At 32.8% G+C, this 24,379-nt stretch overlaps 1 protein-coding gene across 1 annotated transcript in view; it reads right to left on the bottom strand.

The window, feature by feature from the left end:
* Positions 1–24,379, bottom strand: part of LRRIQ1 (leucine rich repeats and IQ motif containing 1) — a 132,058-nt gene that overhangs the window by 86,029 nt on the left and 21,650 nt on the right. The window contains exons 3-9 of the mRNA XM_067008314.1: positions 20,789–20,933; positions 19,521–19,632; positions 15,350–15,441; positions 14,029–14,146; positions 13,189–13,412; positions 9,334–9,408; positions 3,106–4,743 (exon numbers count right to left, since the gene is read on the bottom strand). Of these exons, the coding sequence (XP_066864415.1) occupies positions 3,106–4,743; positions 9,334–9,408; positions 13,189–13,412; positions 14,029–14,146; positions 15,350–15,441; positions 19,521–19,632; positions 20,789–20,933 (2,404 nt within the window). The remainder of the gene's footprint in view (positions 1–3,105; positions 4,744–9,333; positions 9,409–13,188; positions 13,413–14,028; positions 14,147–15,349; positions 15,442–19,520; positions 19,633–20,788; positions 20,934–24,379) is intronic.

Raw genomic sequence — 24,379 nt, 5'->3', positions numbered from 1 at the left:
CTATTTAAGGCAAGTTACCATTAGTAGCAAAATGCCCAAAATAAAAGAAAAATGAATTAGTTAAAGCATTCAACTAGGAAAAAGAAAACTATGTTAGTTGTCAATAATCACTTCTCTTCAGTCATATCCTTTTGGGATATTATTCCATATAGTAGATGATCCAGCATTTTCAATGTTATAACGTATTTGATGAAAGAGGCTATTAAGCAGCTCTCAAAAAATCCATTTGCCTTTCTCTTCAGATGTTTGAGATCCACATTTGACAATGACTATCATATATGTTAGGAGCATAAGACCAGATTCTACACATACGGTATTTAAAAAGTCAACAATCCTATAAAGTAGGTATTGTTCTTCCCAGTTTATAGAAGACAAAACTGAGGCTCAGAAAGGGAAAGGTCAAGCACCTTGCACAAGGTAACACAGCCAGTAAATGGCAGAAATAAAATTAGAATCCTGATCTTATTTGATACAGGGATTGTTAGTACTTTATTAAATTACACTCAATTTTTATATTAATTTCATTTTTAATCAATACAACCTAGCTAAATTGTGAAGCTGATAATACTATGGAGATAAGACTAACATTCAGTTGGACTTCTTTTTCCATCCATTTATCCATCCTCCCACTCATCCATCTCACAGTCAAGTAATGAAAACCACCCTTTGTCTGGCAATAAATAAAGAAGCATGGACAAGAGGCAGACCTGAATCATGTCCTGAAGGCTCAAAGTGAGAGAGTAACATAAGCACAATGAATTGACTACTGGGTGAAATTCCAGAAGAATACATTTTTCTCTTCTAAAGGTTTACTCCAGAAGGACTTTACAAAGGTCGCAGATAATGACAAAGATGTGAAGCTAAGAGATTAGAAAATCAAAGTAAGAAAGTGAGTTCGTGAGTCAGTAGCAGTGGTGAATGAAGATACCACAATAAACCACCTTGCAAACAGTCATTACAAGATGATTTTTATAATACTTCTGCACTTATATGGCACATTCACTTATATTTGCATGTTTATACTGTATATTTGATGCTTCAAAGAAAAATTAAATGTTTGAAATAGTTGTTTGAGTAGTAGTCAAAGGATTACAGGGTCCTTTAGAACATTGCTGCTCAAATTAGTCCATGAACCAGCACCAAGTGCATCACCCGGGGGCACCGTAAAAATGCAATACATTGCAGTTGATCACCAGACCTGAAGAATCAGAATCAACATTTTAACAAATCCCCAGGTGATCTGTATACACATTACAGTTTGCAAGGTCTTGCTCTAACAAGTATAAGAAAAGGTTAATCCTCACTATATGTAAATTGACAAGAGTTCCATAGAAGGAACAGAGTGGGCAGAAAAAGAAACACCAAGGAGAAAGAGGTTCATACATCTCAACTTTCTCAGTGCTCCTCTCACTGGACAAAACAGAGAACCACAACGAAAGAGAAGAGCACTACTGGTTTCTCTAACCATTGAAACAAATACTGTAGGCAAGAAGCTGTCACTCATGCCTAGCCCAAATAGATATTCATGATGAAAATTATTTTAAATAAAATAAAAGAGTTAGTATCTAATGTCATCCATTCAGAAAGCCTGCAGCAACATCTTAGGTAAAGTAGGAAAAGAATGATTCCAGAGATAACATGGCCAAAGGAAAAAAATGTAGTAGAAGAGCTATTGAGAGATTTTATATGTAACTCTATAGGTCTGATAGATATGAAAAATACATTGCCTAGGGAAAAAAAAATATACTTCAAAGTAGTTCTTGTTCTTTATACTGTTCTTTCACATCTCAGAGATCTCTTTAAATCCTACTATCTTGTTATTCTCTCACAGAATACCCTGAAATCTTATAGCAAACATCAAAATCTGCAGTAATGTATTTATGTGCACTTATTTGTTTAATGCCTTTTTGTCTACCATAGTCAGATCCATAAGGGCAAAGACTGGGGTTTGTTTCTGTCCCTTTAATCTAACAATAAACGTGGATTGATCATATTAGACAGATGAATATTTGCTGAGTGAATGAATCAAATAATGCATATGTATTAATAAGAATCTTTCCTTTTCTAGGCATCTACCTATATCAAGAAACTAAATAAATTTTATAAATACATTTGAGGTTCAGGCCCCAGATAAACATATGTATTTTAATCTTAAATCCTTTCTAGAACTTCACTATTTGAAATAGTATTTCCTGTTTTTCTACACATTTGTTAGTTTCTGTCTTATTTTTGATTGAAACTCTGTTTCCATAAACATAGAAAATTAGTAGCATTTGGTGACAACGACTTTAAATTTCAGGCATAGATATACCATGTTTATATAGCAAGTGACTAAATAACTGTGTTTCTATATAGAAATTCCAGAGTCTTCCATTGTTATAAGCCCTTCTTTCACAGCACTTGTGAAATCCACTTCAAGGAAATCCACTTCCTTCCAAAAGGAGCCACTAGGTGGTGTTGTGGCCCAGGACTAAAGCAAACTAATGCCTGAGTATCAAGCTAGGAGTTTCCTATTCTAATTCAGCTCTACATTCCCAGATGCCTCCATTCTTGGAAGCCTAGTAATGGCTATGGGGCCCTTGAACACAGGTTTCAAGACAAATCAAAGTTCCTCATAGTGCTTCACTGAAGGAGAAGATGACATGAATGCTTTTAATTGAGGAGATCTTTTAAGTGCAATCTCTCTCAAATAGGAGAAATATTTCACTAGCAACTTCACTGATTAAGAGACAGAATTCTTGCATACAAAAAAGAGCAGACTCCAAGAAATAGAGAACAAACTAGTGGTAGCCAGTGGGGAGAGGGAAGGGGAGAGAAGCAATATAGGGGTAGGGGATTTAGAGGTACAAACTATTATGTATAAAGTAAGCTACAAGGATATGCTGTACAACGCAGGGAATATAACCAATACTTGATAATAACTATACATGGGGTATAACCTTTAAAAATTATGAATCACTATATTGTACACCTGTAACCTATATATTGTACATCAACTATGCTTAAATTAAATAAATAAATAAAATACACCTTCTATTAAGATTTTTAAAGTTACATTTTAGTGAACCAATCACAATTCAATATGAAAAAAGTATTATAAAATACCTGCTGTAAAGTATTCCAAGGGCCACACTGAAGAATTTCCAGTGTACTCAAAGGGGGCATCACGTTGACTGGGCATTTTACAAGTCTCTTTCTCCTAACAATTTTCTTCTGTTGATTTTGCTTGAAAATTTCAAACCAGGGTTTAAATGATTTTATCCAAGCAAGCCTCTTTTCTTCAATAGAAAATATAAGTGTTGGCTCTGGTACAGAGCAGGTCACTATATTTTCACATTCAGTTCTATTTTCATGACATTCTTCTGGAATTTCTTTAATCTGAGACTTCAGAGAGTTTACTTCTTTAAAAACCAAAGAGTTTTTTGCAGTATTGCCAGCCAAATCTTCACAAGGAGCATCTCTACCTAAAATATAATTTTGCTTGTTTATTTTGCCTTCTACATTTATCATAGCATCATTGGTGTTAAAAACCACGTCACTATTCAGAGCACTGCCTTTTGGGTTCTCCTCAGTTTCTTTAGATTTTAAATCAATTTCTTTTTCTTGTAGTGTTATATTTTCCCCTATATCTGCAGGCTTTTGTAATTTTAGTGGTAGTGGTTTTTGTTTTATTGAAATCACTGAAATTTTCTTCATATTGTTGTCTTCATATAATGTTCCATTTTGTTCTGATATCTCTTCTTTTTCTACTTGTTGTATCTTATTCTGTTGATTATCATTGATTATCTTCTGTGCTTCATTGTTTACCTCATTAATTTCTTGATTATGTCCTAATATTATTATTTGGGTTTCTTGTCTCATAATCTCATTTATGGAATGTTTCATGACTTCTTTTTGTATTTGAGAGTTTAATTCTTGCAGCTGAAACTGTTCTTTCACTTTTTCTTTTAGATCTAGGTTTTCCAATTCAGTTTTTTGGTCTATGTTTTCATAATTCCTTGCTTCTTTGACCGATTCTTCTGAACATTGTTTTGCTAGGTTTTCATTTTTTTCTTCCATTTTAAATACTGGCAAAATTGCTTGGCTTGATATAGATTCTTTTAATTGCACTTGTATTGATTCTTTCAATACAAGCTGTCTATCTACATTTTCTCTCTTATTCGATTCTTCAACTGGCAAAGGGGGAGCACCTTTCCACTTCTTTGACTTTTCATCCCCTAGTCTTCTGGCTACATCATCCTTATTCTTTGATCTATCTTCGACAGTTAAATATTTGTCATTATAATCTCCGTTTTTTAACACTCTACTTATTATTAGTTGTTTCCTTGCAGCTTCTCTTAATCTCAATTTTTCCTTCTTTAGTAGTTGCTCTCTTTCTTGTCTCAGGATGTTCTTTTTTTCTTCATATTCTTTTTCTCTCCTTTTCCTTCCCTCTTGCTTCTGCTTTTTAATCTCTTCTTCTATTCTTTGTTCCTCCTCTAATCTTTTTCGTTTTTCTTCTTCCATTTGTCGTATTTTTGCTTCCTTTTCCTTCCACTCTTGAGCTTTCCTTTTCTTACTCTCTATTTGTTCCTTTATGATTGGGCCATATTTTTGGTAGGCCACAAATGCTTTATATTTAGCTTGAATTTTTATAGCTGCATTATGCTGCAGTTTTAACAAACGCATTTTTTCTTTTTCCTGTAGGTCTTTAAATTTTGTTCTTTCTTCTTCCATTTGTAAATGCAAGTTTCTAATAAATTCCTAAAATAAAGTAAGATAAATAGTAGTCAGGATAAATTAAATGTGAGATGTTAGTAAAGTATCATCCAAAATATAGATTGAGAACAAATACTAAAACTGAAATCATAGTAAAGTCAATGTAAAATTTATTTAGAGGAACTAAAGTAATTTATTTTAAAGGGTATATTAATTTTTTAAATATTTAGGAGTGTCTATCAAGTTAGTAAGTTGATACTGTAATATAATGGCTATACTAAGTCACCCAGACACAGATTGAGGAATTCCTTGAAGATAAAAAGCTTATGGGGCAACAGAAACTCTCACTTGCTGCTGAAGGACTGCAACATGGTGCAGCCGCTTTGGAAGAGTTTGTTGGTTTCTTACAAAATGAAACATACTCTCATCATATGATGCAGCAATTGTGCTCCTTGGTTTTTACCCAAAGGAGTTGAAAGCTCACGTCCACACAAAAACCTGCACACGGATATTTACAATAGCTTTATTCATAATTGCCAAAACTTGGAAGCAGCCAAGTTTGTCCATTCACCTTCAGGAGGTGAATGGACAAATAAACTGTGGTCCATCCAGACAATGGAATATTATTCAGTGCTAAAAAGAAATGATATATGAAGCCACAAAAAGACACGGAGGAACTTGAATTTATCTTATTAAGTGAAAGAAGCCAATCAGAAAAGGCTGAGTCCTGTATGATTCCAACTATAGGACATTCTGGAAAAAAAAAAAAAAAACTATAGAGAAAGTAAAAATATCTGTGGGTGCCATGGGTTGGGGTGGGGAGAGAGGGATGCACAGGTGGATCACAGAGGATCTTTAAGGCAGTGAAAATTCTCCGGATGATATTATAATGGTGGGTACATATCATTATAAACTTTCCAAACCAATAGAATGTACAACACCAAGAGTGAGCCCTGATGTAAACTACAGATTTGGGGCGATTATGATGTATGGGTGTAGGTTTGTTAACTGTAACAAACATGCCACTCTGGGGGGGATGTTGATAACAGGGCAGACCATGTGGGGAGGGGGTGGGGGCATATGGGAAATCTCTGTACCTTCTGCTCCATTTTGCTGTGAACCTAAAACTTCTGTAGAAAATAACGTCTATTTTTTTAAAAGGGAAAAAAAAAAAGCTTATGAAATCAGAAATGGCACAGAGAAAAAGAAAAGCCTTAAGCTAAAAATCTGTGTAGGAGAAAAGGACTTCAGACTTTCTGAGATGGGAGTTCTGATAAAGGAACTAGCACAGGGACTGCAGAAGTGGGGAATTATTTTGTGACTTATAATACCAGGAAGGTGAAGTAGTACATACACATAAGCCTAGTTATACATCTTATCCTTTCTCAACTATTAAGAAAGTTGATAAACACATTTTGCATTAAGTGAGATAATCTGGAGGTAGGTGAGAAAATATCATTGTCACTAATGTTCTAAAAAGAAAGTAAACAGATCAACAAAATTTGGCAAATATTTAAGAAAAACTAACACAAAAGATGTGAGGCAATAAAAATGCTTCGATAAGATGGAAGAACCAATTTCTGAGAAAAGAGCCATTTAAGTAAAAATTAAAATAAAGATATTTTTAAGAAAAAAATGTGTAAACAAGAATAACCTCATATAAAAATGAAATGCAAGCCCTCAAATAAAAATATATGACTCACGCAAATAAAAATATCAATATAAAATTGCTGAACAGCTGATTGCCTAAACAAAAACTTCAAAATTAGGTGTTTTCCAAAACAACATATAAAACACAAAGCTATGAAATATATGTCAGAGATGTTCAGGTGTAAAAAGGGTCAACATAGATACCTCAACATATGACTAACAGGAGTTCCAAAATGAAGAACTGAGAAAAACCAAAGGGAAGAGAATCATAGAAAAATATGTTTTCTAAACCAAAAAAAAAAAAAAGGCTGTTAAGATACAGAGTTAACTTCACACACATACACATACACACACACACACACACACACATAATAATGCATGCATATACTAGATACTAGCATATACTAGATACTATTTCAGAACACTAAGGAATGTAAGCTCCATGAAGGCAAGGATTATTTTCTGTTTTATTCACCACTGTATCTTGAGTACTTACAGAAGTGCCTGGACACAGTAGAAAACCAAGAAATATGTGTGGATGAACGTAAAAAGTGAAAAATCCCGAAGCTTCAAAAGAATGTAATGAATGAGTATCAAATTTGCAATCATAGATGGCATGTGAAAAAATAAATGAATATGCAATGGAGTTGTATCTTTAAATTGTTAAAACTAAATGGTAATAAACCTGTATTCTGTGTCCAAGAAAACTAATCATGCAGTTTTAAAAGCAAAATAAAAGCGTTTTCAATTGTGCAAAGATTGAGAAAATTCGCTGTCCGAAAGTATATTTTTGACAAGTATTTAGCTATATACTCCAGGAAGGGAAAACTGAGTCCAGAAAGCAGAGGAAAACTGGATTCAAAGCACACTAATGATCAAAGAAATCCTTAACACTTAGCACTTAAATTTTTTATTCTGTCTTCTTTCCGTCATTTCACTTAAGGAGTCAGCTGTCAGCTTACTGCTGCTCCTTTTTAGGTAATATGTCTTTTTATTCTGGCTGCTTTTAAGATTTTTCCCTCTTGTCTTGAATTTCAATACTATTAAATTCCCAGGTGTGATTTTCTTTGTATTGATTCTACTTGAGATCTTTAATCATCTTCAAATGTTCAGACTGATTTTTCTAAAACAATTTGAAACCATTTCAACTATTATCCCTTTACACATAGGTTCTGCCCCATTCTCTCCACTCCTTCCAAGATTACTATTATACATATTTTTAATATTTTCATTACGTATCACGTATTTCTTGTGTACTTTTCTGCTTTTCCCATTTTTTTTTGCCCTCTCTGTGATTAAATTTGGGTATTTTCTATTGACTTCCCTTCAGCTTCATTAATGTTCTCACCTGCTGTGTCAAATCTACTGTCAAACTTATCCATTGAAATTTTATTTTTATACACTGAACTATTCAACTTTAGAATATATACTTGGTATTTCATTAACGATTCTAATTTTCTTTCCATATCACCTGTTTAATTATGTTGCTACTGCATGATAGTTATAGGTTGTTTTTTTTTTAACATCTTTATTGGAGTATAATTGCTTTACAATGGTGTGTTAGTTTCTACTTTATAACAAAGTGAATCAGTTATACATATACATATATCCCCATATCTCTTCCCTCTTGCATCTCCCTCTCTCCCACCCTCCCTATCCCACCCCCTAGGTGGTCACAAAGCACCGAGCTGATCTCCCTGTGCTATGCGGCTGCTTCCCACTAGCTATCAGTTTTACCTTTGGTAGTGTATATATATATATGTCCATGCCACTCTCTCACTTTGTCCCAGCTTACCCTTCCCCCTCCCCGTGTCCTCAAGTCCATTCTCTAGTAGGTCTGCATCTTTATTCCCGTCTTGCCCCTAGGTTCTTCGTGACCATTGTTTCTTTTTAGATTCCATATATATGTGTTAGCATACGGTATTTGTTTTTCTCTTTCTGACTTACTTCACTCTGTATGACAGACTCTAGGTCCATCCACCTCACTATAAATAACTCAATTTCGTTTCTTTTTATGGCTGAGTAATATTCCATTGTATATATGTGCCACATCTTCTTTATCCATTCATCTGTTGATGGACACTTAAGTTGCTTCCATGTCCTGGCTATTGTAAATAGAGCTGCAGTGAACACTGTGGTACATGACTCTTTTTGAATTATGGTTTTCTCAGGGTATATGCCCAGTAGTGGGATTGCTGGGTCATATGGTAGTTCTATTTGTAGTTTTTTAAGGAACCTCCATACTGTTCTCCGTAGTGGCTGTATCAATTTACATTCACACCAACAGTGAAGAGGTATTTTAATGGCTCTCCTAACTCCAACATTTGTATTACCTGAAAGTGAGCCACTATTGTCTTTTTATTTTCTTGTCATTCATAATGAACCATGTGTCTTCACACGCCTAACCAACTTTTTTAAATTTAGAGGTGGACAGTATAAACATACTTTTTCAGGAATGTGTTTGTATAAATTTTTAAAAGACTTGGAAAAAATACGATAGTTAATATTTTTAGCTACATTACAAGATTATGGGAAATTTTATCTACTTTTTACTTGTAATTATTTAAAAAATTTTATATAAAAACTGTGGAATAAAGTTAAAACAATAAACATGTCATCAGGATCATCTTAAACTTAAAGGGGTTATTTAACACATTCAATTAGTTGTGTTAAAGAAATGCAGTAACCTTTTATAACAATCCTCAATCATAATGAAATATTCATAATACTGTTTTCTCAAAACTTAAAATAAATTTTACAATTACAAGTTTATATAGACATGTTCACTCATTGAACCAGTTTATTTTCCTTTTCAAGACATTCTATTTCAAGGAGAGTTTCTATAACTAAGGTATTTTCAAAACTTTAGAAAATTAAATCCTATACCAACTAGGCAATATTATTTTAAAATACCAATTCCAAGCATAGCAATGTATTTCAAATGGAGAATGATTATTGTGCTGCTTAAAAACAACAAACACATACCTCATGCTGTTTAAATTTCTCCTTCCATATTTTCTCCTCTTTATGAAGTTCATCATTCATCTTGTCCTGTTCTTTCTGAACATATAATATTGAAATATTATATTCAACTATCAAACAATATTATGTTTATTATGTATGATTCTTACGACATATATTTGTAAACAATGGTTAAATATGAAAACTCACCCAATGGTCCTCAGTTATTGGTACTGGGATAACAACTTTAATCCCAACCTGAAATATAATAAAATGATACCTAGGGTTCCCATTAGCATATAAAGATATTTACAATCTGGGTAAGTCATTTTATTTATTTGAGTTTATTTATATGTTTATTCATATAATAAAATGCATTGGCTAGAAATACTCCTGGACAATGCAAAAATTACAGATGATAATGTGTGTTAAGATGGGTTTTGCATTACAATTTTTTCTCTCCACACCGTTTCATTTAATTCACATAATAAATCAGTTCAGAGGGTAATTGTTTTCTTTCATTAACTCTTTATTAGCATCTATTTTGTTAAGGCTCTGCAGAATAAAAAAAAAATCAGTAAAATATAATCCCCTCCCTCAAAAACTTTACCTTTAATAATATGGGATTGCAATCATACATTCACATGTTGCCCCAAATTTAGCAAAATAAGTTTACCACAAAATAAGCACTATAAGGATTATGGTAGGAATAGGTGCTATATTTAGAGGATCATGAAAGGTTTCATACAGAAGATTGTTTTTGAAATGACTAGGCTTTTAAGAGATTAAATAAACATTTTAGGCATTTATTAAATGTTTTTGAGCTAGGAAAATGATTACAGCTCTGTTTTAGAAAAATTATAAGGTTACATTTGATAGAAGTAGAGAAAGTAAGTGAAGGAGACAATAAGGAGGTCAGTGAAGTAAGTATTACAGAAGTCCATGTGAGAATCAATGAGGGCCTTCTGCAGATAGGGTAGCAGGAGTCAGAAGAGACACAAACACGATGTAAATATGAAATGGTCATAAACTGCCAACTGACTGGATAAAAGGAAGCGGGAAAAGTTCTTTGGACGTTATCTTATAGGAATTATGGGAACATTTGATGGCATTTAAGCAGGGAAATAACTTTTTTTAGAAAATAATTATCCTACCAACTGCACTATGGTGCATGAGTTTACAGAATACAAGACCAAAAGTAGGGAGATCAATTAGAGAGTATAGTAAATATTCCAAGCTAGACATTAGGACATCCTGAACTATGGGGTAGCAGTAGACATATGGATGAGACAATGAATAATATAACTATTAGAAGGAAGAGGATAATAAAAGAGAGAGAAGAGTTAAAAATGGTCCATATCTTTCTAGCTTCGACTATGATGATAGTGTAACCCATCAAAATAATGAACACCAGAGGAGCAGCACGATTCAGAAAGAAAGACAGTGCATTCAGTTTTAGATACATTAAGTTCTGAGTGTAGGAGAGTTACATAGTTTGCCCTTTTTTGCTATAACTATAGATTTGGTTCTGAACAGCCATAACTGTGTTTGAGATTATCAAGAGAAAAAATACATGGAGTAAGAAAAGAAAGAACAAAGGATGGAATCCTTGGTAGGACCACATTCAAGGAGAGAGAAAAAGAAGCCTAAAATAGATATCAAGGAAGAACGGTCAAACATGTAAGAAGACAGTCAAGGCAGTATGGTCCCACAGAAGTCAAGAGAAAAAGAAATGGTCAGCAATCAAATTTTTATTGGCATGAAATGCTAAAGAGGCAAAAATAAATACTGAAATAGAACCTGTGAGTATGGTTCTAGAAGCCATTGGTTATTTTTGTCCAAGCCAATTTAGAAAGCGTTGATTATTTTTGTCCAAAAGCAGTTTCATTCACTGGGGCAGTGGTGGAAGATCCCTAGCAGATTTAGGATTGAATGAGAGATGAGGAAATGGATTGAGCACAAATAACTATTCTGTAAGAAGCCTGCCTATTGTAAGTAGAGCTAAAGAGCCGCTGACGTGAGACATATAAAGGAAAATGATCTCATGATTTTTCTTTTGTTTTGTTTCTAGAACAGAAGAAAATTGAACATGCCTATAAGCAATAAGAAAGGAGGAAGCCTACAGGTTCCTACGGGTGTTTCAACATAAAGGAAAACTGGGGTAAACTGGAAATTGATAGAATATAGAGCAAAGGAGGAAAAGCTAGCCTTTGGTAGAAGAAACCTCTCTTACTGAAATAAGAGCAAAGGCAAAAAAAAAAGCAAAAAGGAGACCACAGAGATTGATGCTAACCAGATGCAGGATGAGAAAGGAAAAGAAGTTCGTAATCGATGCAAAAATGTTATGTGATCACTTGCTAATAATGAGGAGGGAGGAGTTGGGTAGAACTCTTAAGGAAAGAGATTTACGATAGCTGTTTTGGAAAATGGAAGAGGAAGCTAACAAAGGACACAGAATAGAATTACTAAATAAGTAAATTATTTAGAATTCATCATTATAAAATTATGGAATGGTCCCACTGGAAAACTTTTAAGCCCCAAGGTAAAACAAAGCACACATTTAGAAACTCATTAAACCTACTAATGTCATATATATTTTTTAAATCATAATTTTATGATAAAGCACAAATTACTTTCAAAAAACAAGTTACAATTTTTCAAGGGTAGTGCCCTGGTGTTAAATCTCTTTTGTATCACGTAAGCACATAGCTGAAAGCTTTGCCCTTAAAGTAGTCAGTAAATTTTTGTTACAAAACAAATAAAAATGGCAACTTAGCTGAACAGAATTTAAAAATCAGATGTTTTTTAGAAAATATTTGAAAATATCACTAACAACCAATAGCAATAATACATTTTACCACAAGCCAGCAAACACTTCTCTAAGAATCTACATTATATTCACTCCTACTCCAGAATTGAAAAAAAAAAAAAAAAAAAAAAGCTTCTGATTTTTGGAAATGACTAATCTGGTCTGTGGAAAGGAAAATATAACTAAAAGAAAGCTAAACATTCATAGCTTACTATTAGAAAAAGCCATGGCCAAGCTGGTTTGACAATATTATCACTTTTTAATTTATTTATTTTCTATATAATCAGGAAATGCAATGTACTCAACATTGGAGGCTTGAATACCCTGAACTGCCTATGCGACTACATGCTAAGATTCTCTATATAGAACACTCAAAAACTAGTAAGTTGTGAGTAATACATAAGGCAACTTTAGTAATGTAAAACAAGAGATGTAAGTTCTGTCTGTTATCCATACATTCTAAGCAGCCTAATGGCCCACAAGTAGGTCCTAGAAATCCACCACTTTCTCAATATGCCACTACCATGACCTGAGGATGAGGACCACCTGAGGTGCAGCTGGGAGGAAACAGAAATGAAAACAACACAAAACTCCTTCACACCAAAAAATTTCTAGTCCCAGAAATTAGCTCAGTTATGGGAATGAGGCACATACCATCACCTACATGGCTAAACCACTTCAACCAACTATGTTTTACATAATTGCTAGATATCAGACCACATAGCAACGACATTACATGACTGAGAAAATTCTATTGCCTTTTTCCATGATTAGAAGGGTGTAAAAAAGTAACAACTTATGTAGTAAATATCAGCTTTTTTAGGATAATCTTTGAAACTATGAAGTTTCAAAGCAATACCTGAAATTCTAATGAATTTCATGAAAACTAGGCAAGGAGTCCATATTAATACTGTTAATCCACAGTCAACTGCTTTGATTATTAGGACTAATTAAAACCCATAGAATGGAGCTCAATCCACACCATAAACCAAAACATCAATACTGTTCAGGAGAAGATACTGATTTTTTAAAATGTATGAAAAACAAAAATTAAAATTAAAAAACCTTACCTTCTGAATATTCTCCAATTTCTTCTTTTCAACTTCAAACTGTTTCATCCAGTAATGTCTTTTTTCTTCTTCTTCTTGAAACTGCTTTTCTTCTCTATCCCTCTGAGCTTTGAGAGTTTGTTTCTTTAGATCTTCTAGTTCTTTCTGTTTGTCTTGCCAAGCCTCAAAGGACTGCCTACATCTTTCTTCCACTTCATAGTATCCGAAATTTATATCAGCATCATCTGTATTCATGAGGATAAAAATTTTTAAATCAAAACAGTTAAAATTGATCCAGTGCAAAGTTTAAAAGTAATTTCAAAATAAATAAGTAATGTCAATATATTACCAAAGTAAAAGTGATAGTATGCAAAATACATGTAAATTCCATTGCATCAATAAAGAAGTCACATAACTGGCCTTAAACTATTCCATAAGACTTCTATAAAAACATAGTGTGTGTGTGTGTGTGTGTGTGTGTGTGTGTGTGTGTGTGTGCATGTGTGTAGTTAAGGGATACATAAAGAACACAGTGAAGAGACACTTTAAAAATTCAGGTCTGGGTATATCTATTGCAGTCAGCTATATATGTGGAAAATTTTTAACTATTAATTAAAAATTAACTATTAATTAACTATACATTAACTCTAAGTTAATTTTTAACTTACATGAAGTTAACTTAGGAGTCATAAAAAAATATGAGAACATATAATTAAATAAGCATAGCAAGTACACAATATTTTTCAAATATTGTGACTATATTCTTCTAAATGTCAAAAGAAAACTGTCTATATTTTTTTCAGATAATTAAGGTCAATCACATAAAAATTATCATAAATATCATCAAGCAATTTAGTCCACCTGGCAAAACATGTTCATCCACAGGCAATTCACAAGGATCAGGCTCTGAAACAGAATCAGGACTGCCACAATGAGTTTTACTTCTCAGAAATTCTTCTTTTTCTATTTCAGATAACATCTAAGAGGTTAAAAAAGTACCAGTGATTAAAGAAAAACAAAATAGAGAGTAAAGCTATTATTTTAATAATGTATTAAGTATTTACATACACATATCTAGAACTTTATTTACTTCAAATCACTCTCAAATACAATTCTATACAGCACATTGATAATTATTCTCTTTATGGTGAAGAAAAATGTTTTTTCCATGCAAGTGCACTGTTTTACCCTCCTAATGGTTTTCAGAATTCTAATTGCTTTCTAATATTTGCTCACAATATTCAATTAAACTGCTTAATAATCATGTCAAAATGTTTCTACTAATGTGTTTTCCTCCTAATACCTTTTTATATTTCTTATCTGCAGCAATAGGTCACATATACAAATTGCTAATATATTCAGTATGTTTTAAAAACAGAACTATTCTCTAATTTGCTCTGACTTACATACAAGTTATAATTTTGATTAATACTTTTCCATAATTATACTTCTATATATTCTAGCTTGAAAGATATAGGATATCTAGTCCACTGAAGTAGCAATATGATAATTCAAAATTAATATATTTCAGGTTTGAGGGTTACCAAAAAAGAGAGTAAGAAACATACATACAAGTAATTTTCACATTATGCTAAATACACAGAGAGCAAGAATAGAGTAAGGTAAAAATTAGAGTTGGGTAAAATGAGAAGTAAAAATGATTTCAAGATGCTGAACCTGTGGAAGAGGTTTTCTCTTAAATACATTTCCAGGAGTTTCACCCAAAAATGCTAGGCGCTCCTTTACTCTTACTTTTTTATGGATGTTTCTGTTTTACCATTTAAAAAAAAAAAACTAACATAAGATATTCTACGTTTAAAGTTTCCACAGAGTATTTAAAGTCTCCACTGGATCATAGTACATTCCTAAACAAAGTAATAATATTAGAGTATATTTCATTGTTTTCCTTGTAGTTTTTAGGGAAAAAATACTATTCAATATAGTTCTGCTCTCTTATCTACATTAAATTCCCAAGTATTGATGGTTCAAATCACTATTTCTAATATTTTTAAAGATAGAAATTTGTATTGTTTTATATTATATGCCAGAGGAGGAAATAAATCCAAATATTTTTAGCTTAAAATAATTTAATTTTTAAGCCAGTGAACTTTAAATGCTACGTGAGAGGTAAAGGTAAATTTCTAACTGTAATATTGAGTACTTTCAGTCAAACAACATATACCTTCATTAATTGTTCTGGATTTTCTTTACATTCAGTTTGTAATTCTATCCTTAAATGCATATGATTATTAGAAACTGCTCCATAATCATAGCCTATAAAGAGAAAGAAATATTATAACTTTAAATATTAGAGCAGGACACAATATGTTAAAATCCCAAACTATTTCATCATCCTTTAATCTCAAATTTTACCACAGCATATTTTTTTTTTTTTTTTTTTTTTTTTTTTTTTTTTTGTGGTACACAGGCCTCTCACTGTTGTGGCCTCTCCCGTTGCAGAGCACAGGCTCCGGACGTGGCGCAGGCTCAGCAGCCATGGCTCACGGGCCCAGCTGCTTCGCAGCATGTGGGATCTTCCCAGACCGGGGCACGAACCCGCGTCCGCTGCATTGGCAGGCGGACTCTCAACCACTGCGCCACCAAGGAAGCCCACCACAGCATTTTCTTGATCAGTAACTCAAAACAATAGTAAAATACTGAAGAACAAAGAACATAGGAAATCTGTAATCTTTATTCAAAAATAAAAGTAACAGATTTTTAGAGCTCTTTATCACCTTTCATATTCTAGACTGAAGTTCATTTTCCATGTACACAGAATAATGCTGTGTTTAATATCACAATGACACCTTGATTAGAAACCAACAGAAGTTCAATTCTACCTGCCACAAACTAGCAGTATAATCTTGCAGCACAAGATACTGAAAATGCTTTAATAAAGATAAAGTCTTAATTTAAAAGATTATAATTATTAACACACAAATGAAGTAAACTTTCATTCCCAATTTTCTGTTTTTTTGAATTTTATTGTGTTTTTATCATCTGTGCAGATGTAGATATGTTTCTTTTCCTCATTCAATTAACATGTTTTATCATGGTAATATTCCCTAGTAGTAAACTATTTTTTACAGATGACCATTCTGCTAATTAACTGACTATTCACACCTATTTTGTCTATTATTATAGATTTTCTTTTTCAACACCTATTCACAACCTCTCTGGCATGTTTTCCTATGTGAGAGCTGAAAAGCAAAAATAACATTCTCCAGATGCCTTTGAAGCTAGGTTTCTGAGGGTGATTTAGGTTCTGCCAATTGATACATTTGTATAAGTCTTTATTTTCATAAAAATATTATGTGTGAAGAAAGGCAGAGAGAGAGATTTTCATTTTTCTGGCTCAGACTATGATAGAGGGTGCTTTGGGTTGGAGATAGTAGTGTATAGTAGAGGATTAATGTCTCCGAATTTCTTTATTATATTAGCAGCTCCTGCTGCAGCCCAGTTCTACAATGTACTTGCATGTATATTTTCTACACTTTGGATGTTCAGCTTAGAATCTGTTTCTTCAGTTCTATTAACAATTCTGTTATTTATTGTAATAGCTAGTATCCAAAGATGTCACTCCCACACTTCCTGGTATGATAACCTGTGTAGTCCCCTCCCGAACAGAATCTGTGCTGACCCTATGTAACCATCAGGATGTAGTAGAAATGATGTTGCATGACTTCTGAGAATAAGTCATGTGAATCTTTACAGGGTTCCATCTTAGTCTCTTGATATTTTGTTCACAGGATGCTCTTTCTCAGAATCCAGGTGCCATGCAAGCCATAGGGAGAGACCACATAGGTGCCTCCAGCTGACAGCTCCAACTGAACTAACATCAGCCAACAATTAACATCAACTGCCAGTCATCTGAGTGAGCCATCTTAGAATTCCAATCCAGTAAAGACTTCAGATGACTGTGGCCCTAATCAACATCTGACTGTAAATGCATAAGAAATGCAAGCAAGAACTGACTAGCTAAGCCCAGTCAACCCACAGAACTATATAAAAGATAACAACATACTGTTATGTTAAGCCACTAAGTTTGTTTTACACAAATACTCCCCAAAACCTTACTGCTTAAAGTAGCTAAAACAGTTATTGTCTACAAATGAGAGCCCTAATCAGTACATCCATATTCATAAATAAAGTTAGCCTCAGTCTCTCTTATGTATGTGTATGCGAGGCTTGCACAGTTTTGTATTTAAAATGTGCAGTTTTTTATAAATGAAATATTATATAATCTGCAGATTTTTTTTTGCTCCTTGATGGATTGGAATAATTCAATTGCGAAATTATCCCTAGTTCCTAACAACATTTGAGAAGAAATCTCTTTCCACCTTCAGCCAAATTATTGATTTAATCATGTTTTCTCCTTCATCAAGCAATTTTGATAATTTGAATTTTCTTAGAAAATTATTCTATTCATTGAGACTATAAAACTTATTTGATTAGAGCTATATACATGGGATCTTATAATTTTCTAAACCACTGTTATAATTGTAGTTATATAATCTTTCATGTAACTAATTTTTTATAATTATATTTCCTTTGCTTTTTTTCATAATTAGGCTCTATACTTGCCAATATATTTAAAATACATTTTCATTGTATAAACCTTAGTAAATATAAATAAGAAAACCATTAAAATCCCCCATAACTCTACTATAGATAAGCACTGCTAAAACCTGAAGGGTCTACATAAGTCTTTACATATCCTTTCACCCAGGTACTCAGAACAAAAACCTTGGAGCCAAATTTCCTCTCTTCCTTTCATACAAATCCATCAATAAATACTTTTGTTTCCTTCTACCTTAAGAATGTTTTCTAGAATATGACTGTTTTTCATCATTTCTACTCCAATCACTCTCATCTCTAACCACACTACTGTGACAGTCTTGTAGTGGACTCTTGCTACCTCAAGGCATCTTCTCTACAGAGTCTCCAGAATAATGGTCTCAAAATATGTCAGATTCTGTCACTCCTTACTCAAAAACCTTCATATACTCAGAACAGAATCCAAAGTCCACACCTTGGATTGATAAGAGCCCTGTATGATCTGACCCCTTATTTTCTTGGATACAACCACAAAGGCTTACTATTCTTTGAACATATTACGCCCACTCAGTGTGCCTTGGCCTTTACGATTCCCTCTTTCTGGAACACCAGCCCTCTAGACATCCACGTGACTCACTTCTTCATTGAGATATCCCATGTGGCTTACTGTCTCATTTCAGTCACTACTTAAATATCACCTCCTCAGAGAGGCCTTCCTTGACTTATCCTATCTAAAATAGCAATCTTCAACCTCTATGCCCTTATCTTTTTTACTTTTTTTTTTGGTCACACTGGGTCTTAGTTGTGGCAGGCGGGCTCCTTAGTTGTGGCATGTGAACTCTTAGTTATGGCATGCATGTGGGATCTAGTTCCCGGACCAGGGATCGAACCCAGGCCCCCTGCATTGGGAGCACAGAGTCTTAACCACTGCACTAGCAGTGAAGTCCCTATCCCCTTATCTTAAAATCCTTCCTTCATGAAAGTTATCATTATTGAAATATTACATATGTATTTATTTGTTTATTGTCTGTCTCCCCACACCAGAACATTAGAATAAGAGAGGACCTTTGCCTATTTTGTTCCCTGCTGCATTCTCAGTGGCTAGAACATATCCTTTCACACAGTAATATTTTTGGTACAAATATCTATGAATATCCACATTATAGTTTATACTAATATTTTTATAAATGACATTAAATTTCATAATAATTTTAATAGTATATCATGAAACTGTTATTAAGTATTGTCTAAGCCATTTTTTATGAATGTATAGTTAGACACACCAACGTCCCGTTGAACATTTAGGTTGTTGCCATTTTTCATTATAAACTAAGCCAGGATTAATTCTAGTTAAATCTTTGTTCATTCTATTATTCTTAGAATAAATTTGCAAGAAGTAAATTTGCTCAGTTGAAGCAAATAAAGATTGTGAGGCTTTGATATAAATTATATTTTTCTCCAAAAATATGTATGAACTGATACTTCTAAAATAGTCCCACAATTAGTTTTCTTTTGTTTAACATAAAGTAATAGAATGTCTGGTTTTAATTAGGACTGGTAAAACAAATTGTTAGTGGCTAGTACTTACTGGACACGTAAGGAAGGTAGTAAGTAAAACGAATGAACTAAATTGAACAGACCAATATACTACAGATATTTTATTAGAGATAAATGCACATAACCTGTATATGACAAGAGACAAGAACTTCAAGCAGTTTAATTTTCTAAATTATAAATTATTCATTATTCATACTTACAGAAAACTTATCTGCCAAGCAAATGAAAACTGTACTTACTTAAAACATCAGTATATTCCACATCCTGAAGAATGAGCTCTTCAACAGTTTTACTCTTATTCTTTATGACGTTAATACAGTGAAGAACTGAGTCAGGTAATTCATCTAAATCCTAAAAATGTAAATAATGAAAGAAACTGTAAAATTCTTTACTAAAACTATGTATCAAAATCTGTTTTGATATGCCAAAAATTTGAGTAAAATGTATAAATGAGGTAAAAGGTCTCCATATAAAGAGCATAATCCAAACAAATATATTTGGTTAAAATTTGCTTTTAATTTTCAGGTGGTTATAAATCGCATCCATGATTCTGTTGGATCTCATATTCAAATGAATAATTTCAGAACTTTTGTCACACTTAAATTAGCTGTGAATAAAAAGATACAATAATATAAAAATATTATTTTCTCCAAAAGTATTATGTAGGTTATTGCAATCCTAATTAAAAATCAAAGTGTAATTATTTTTTGAAACTTGATAAATGACTTTTTTGGACAAAGCTTAGTTGAAAAGATTTTGAAATAGCAAAACTACTAAAGGAATTTGACCCATTTTATATTTAAAAATATAAAACCACTGTAGGGCAAAAATTAACACAATAATGGAAAAGAATAAATAGCCTTGGATAGATCATATGTATAACAACTAAATATATACAACAGATATGACAAATCAATTGAGAAGAGGTGGATTATTCCATAAGTGACCCTGGGAATATTTGTTAAATATATGCTGGAAAATTTTAATTAGATCTACTTTTTATAACATAGATGAAAATAAGTTTCCATTGGATTAAGGATTTTTATATAAAAGAATGAATCCATGAATAACTTTTCTAGGCATATAAACATTGGAGAAAATACACAAATGAAAAGAAGATAAATGTTTGATTTCCAAAAAAGTAACTATTCTTTGGTCTAAAGATTTCACATACATTTTGCTTTTTATGCATTTCTAATCACCTTAGAATGCTCATGATTAAGCAAAAAAAGCAGGATACAAATATATACATGTATATATACACACACATAATTATATGTATAGTACAATCCCAATTTTGTGAAAAATTCACACATATACATGTGAAATTATAGGTAATTTCTACCTTCAATATACCTTTTATATTTAAATATCTACTAATATATATTGCTTAAAGGTGACCCTAAGGAAAAAATCAGATAAGTATACAAAACACACTGAGAAAAGTAATATTTCTCCTAAAAGGCTTATCTAGTTAAAAGGCTCAAAAATATAACACAACACTTACTGTATCACTATTATCACTCTGGGTTTCTGATTTTGAATCACTATCAAAATCATCTTTTTCCAAGGAAGAAATGCTGATTTTATCCAATTCAGCTTCTATTTCTTCTTTGAGCTTTGTATCATCATCATCGTTGTCTTCCATCATCCTTCATAATAAAACACGCAACCATTTAAAGAAAACTGAAGAGGCTAAATGCCAGTAAAAACTATAGGTCCTTTAATGTGCCATACCAATCCAACATGCTCTACTGGTAAAAATTTAGTTTAACATAGTTTTAGTTTAACAAACTTTTGTCACACCTTATCATGGCTGTACTATATATTAAAGAAAATGTTTTCTCCCTATATTCATTCACTATTTCTTTAATGTTTTGACTACAAAATGATCAACTCTAATAGCACTCTTTAAATTCTCTAAAGGAAAAGTTACATGGAATGAACTGGCTTACCTTTCTGAACCAAGAAACTTCATACTAAAATTCATTTTCATGGTAATAATTAATGGCAAAATACCTCTGAACAGCTTGAGTATTCAGAGATTAAGATACATACAAGAGAACAACCTATGTCTATATATGGTGAAACATGTAGTTAGTTTCTACTCATTAAATCAGAATTGTTAATTCCACCAGATACCACGTTTTTACCAACAATAACATGTTGCAATAATGGATAATACATGGCTTATAAGTTAAATATTTATTTCATTTAAATCTCTAATGCTTGTAATGGATATGGGTCAAGCAGTACATTGTAATAGGTCTTCACATCATCATCGTTAACTACCATCATTAGCTTCCATGTATTAAGTACCTGTGACAAACCAGGCACTAGAAGACACTTGAGTGATTGATAACAGGTTAAAGGTCATTATAGTCATTGTATAGGAGAAAACCAAGGTTGGAAGAGGTTACTTAACTGCCATAGTAACTGCCATACTTACTGCTAGTAAGTAATGGGAGCAGGATCCTAATTCAGAGATCCTGAATCCAAAGCCAGTGCTTTTCCCACTATCAAATGGTATCCAAACTCAGTCAAGCTCATTATCTGCCCAGCAATCCCTTGAACAACTTCTAGTCCAATAGTCTTCAAATTGCAGATGGTAACCCATTCATGGATCAATAAATTAATTTAGTAGCTCTTGATCATCTAGTTTAAATGATAGGATAGAATAGAAAAGTTAGGATAGGTCAAAGAGGAAACTGTAAGTGCACTACATATACTACAGGTAAAAGTTGTTTAAAAAAACGTTTGTTTCAATTATAAGTACATGTATATGTATGTATGTGTGCATGACCTGCAATGTAAATTTTTGTTTATTTTACTGTGGGTCTTGGTAAAAAAAAAGATTGAAAAATACTGTACGAGTCAGCTTTTATTTTATTTTCCAGACTATTCCAAACTTTCATTCTTTCCTCCAGTCCCTGGCCTTTCCACAGCTGTTGTCTTCCCAGCCCTTCCTTCCTTTTTTTCTTTCCTTCCTTCCTCCTTCCTTCCCTCCTCCATGCTCTCTGTTCTTCCATCCCTCCTTCCACTCCCTTCCTCTTTATTTTCCATCTTTTACTCATTCATCTCAAAATCAACTTTTTGGGAGCCTACAAGATGCATCCACAACAGTGCTAGGTGCTACAAACTGATTAAATAAGTAACCTGTGTTTTCATAGAGTTTACAGTCTAGTTAACAGAGAAAAAGAAACATCCTCATTTCCCTATTTCTTTTCCTGAAGTCTCTTCTTACTCTAATCTTATTAGGAGGCGAGACCCTCTTCCTAATAAAGTGTACTCCTGTACTTATGCTCTGAATCTGACAACTTCTCACCTACCGAACTGTCTGCTCCATCCACTATTGCTTCTGTTTACTACTTTGCCATACATTTGTATTCCACTGCCACCTCCTCCATAAACAAAATCAGTTCATTCCTATCAAAACCCCCCCACAAAACCCACACAATACCTGTGCCTGTCCTTCCTCTAGTTATAGATATCACATATCTTTCTTTCACGTATAAATGATTTAACTCGACTGATCTCCATGTATTGCATACACTCTTAGGCATTCATCCCGGAGAAATGAAAATTTATGAAAATGAAATGAAAATTTCATTAATAAATGAAAATTTATGCTCACACCAAAACAAATGTTCACAACGGTTTTATTCATAATAGTCCCAAACTGGAAACAACCAAAATGTCCCTCAATAGGTGGATAGTTAAACGGACTCTAGTACCTCCGTACCATGAGCAGTAAGAGGCATGAACCATTGATATATGCCACAATACCAATGAATCTCCATGAATCTCCAGGGAACTACGCTTAGTAAAAAGCCCACAGCAAAAGGTAATAGACTATATGATTCTACTTATATAACACTTCTGAAATTCTAAAATTTTATAAAAATGAGGACATATTAGTGATTGCCACTAATGGAGTGGATGGGATTGCAGGAAGGTGGTTATGGTGATAAAAGGGCAACGTGAGAGATCCTTGTGGTGTTGGAACTATTCAGTATCTTGACTGTGGTTAATTAGTGAGCATATTCAGATGATAAATAGTGTATTACATAATACACACACAAATGAATACAAATAAAATTGAGGCAATCTGAGTAATATTAGCAGATTGTACCAATATCAAAATCCTGGTCGTAATATTATACTAGAGTTAACAAAACATTACCATAGGGAGACACTGGACAGAGTGTATAAGAGGTATTTCTGCATTATTTCTTTAAGCTGGATGTGAATCTATAGTTACCTCAATAAAAATGTATTTTTAAATATCCTAAGTACTAAGAGGACAGTTAAATAAATTATGATAAATCCATAGAATGGAATACTATACAAGTCCTTTAAAAATGGGTACATTTACTGTACTCCTGAGGAAAGGTAGCCAAGAAGAAATAATTGAACAAAGGCAAATGGATGAAAACTACAGAGAATAACATCTCTTTTGCATAACTACACGCACGTACACACACTTTTTTCAGACAGAAACTTTCTGGAAGAAATTGGGGAACTTTTAATTTTAATTTCATACCTTTATGTTGAGTGATTTTTTTATCATGAATATGTATTACTTTTTTAACTTTAAAAGCTAATTTTAAGATATTCAATTTTACTCATAACCTCCCTCTTCCAAAAGAAAACAAAACAAAACCAGAACCAGTGCAAAATGCTACCCATAATCAAACAATTAAAATGCGATTCAAAACCTTTGCTAGGTGGAAAATTACATTTTTTTAAAACATGGCTATAAAGCAGAATGTACAGATTCACAAAACTTTCTACAGAAAGAAAGTCAGGAGAATAGGGTAAAGGAAAGAGACATTTTCATTACATGTCCCTCTCTGCTCATCTACTGGCTCTTTAGATCAGCCCTGCCCAATTACATATTTGAGCAACATATTTGACTTTAAATTTTGTAGGAGCAAATTTTTTAAATGTAAAGAGAAACAGGTGAAATTTTAATAATATATTTAATTCAATCCAATATATCCAAAATATTACTTCAACATATAGTCAATAGAAAATTATTAATTATAAGGCCAATGTAATTACAAAGTTTACATTTTTGTTTTGTAAAATAATTCTT

This window comes from Kogia breviceps, chromosome 12 (assembly GCF_026419965.1).
Source record: "Kogia breviceps isolate mKogBre1 chromosome 12, mKogBre1 haplotype 1, whole genome shotgun sequence".
Classification (NCBI taxonomy): domain Eukaryota; kingdom Metazoa; phylum Chordata; class Mammalia; order Artiodactyla; family Physeteridae; genus Kogia; species Kogia breviceps.
The sequence above is the reverse complement of the archived record's forward strand: the minus strand, read 5'-3'. Positions and strand labels throughout refer to the sequence as shown.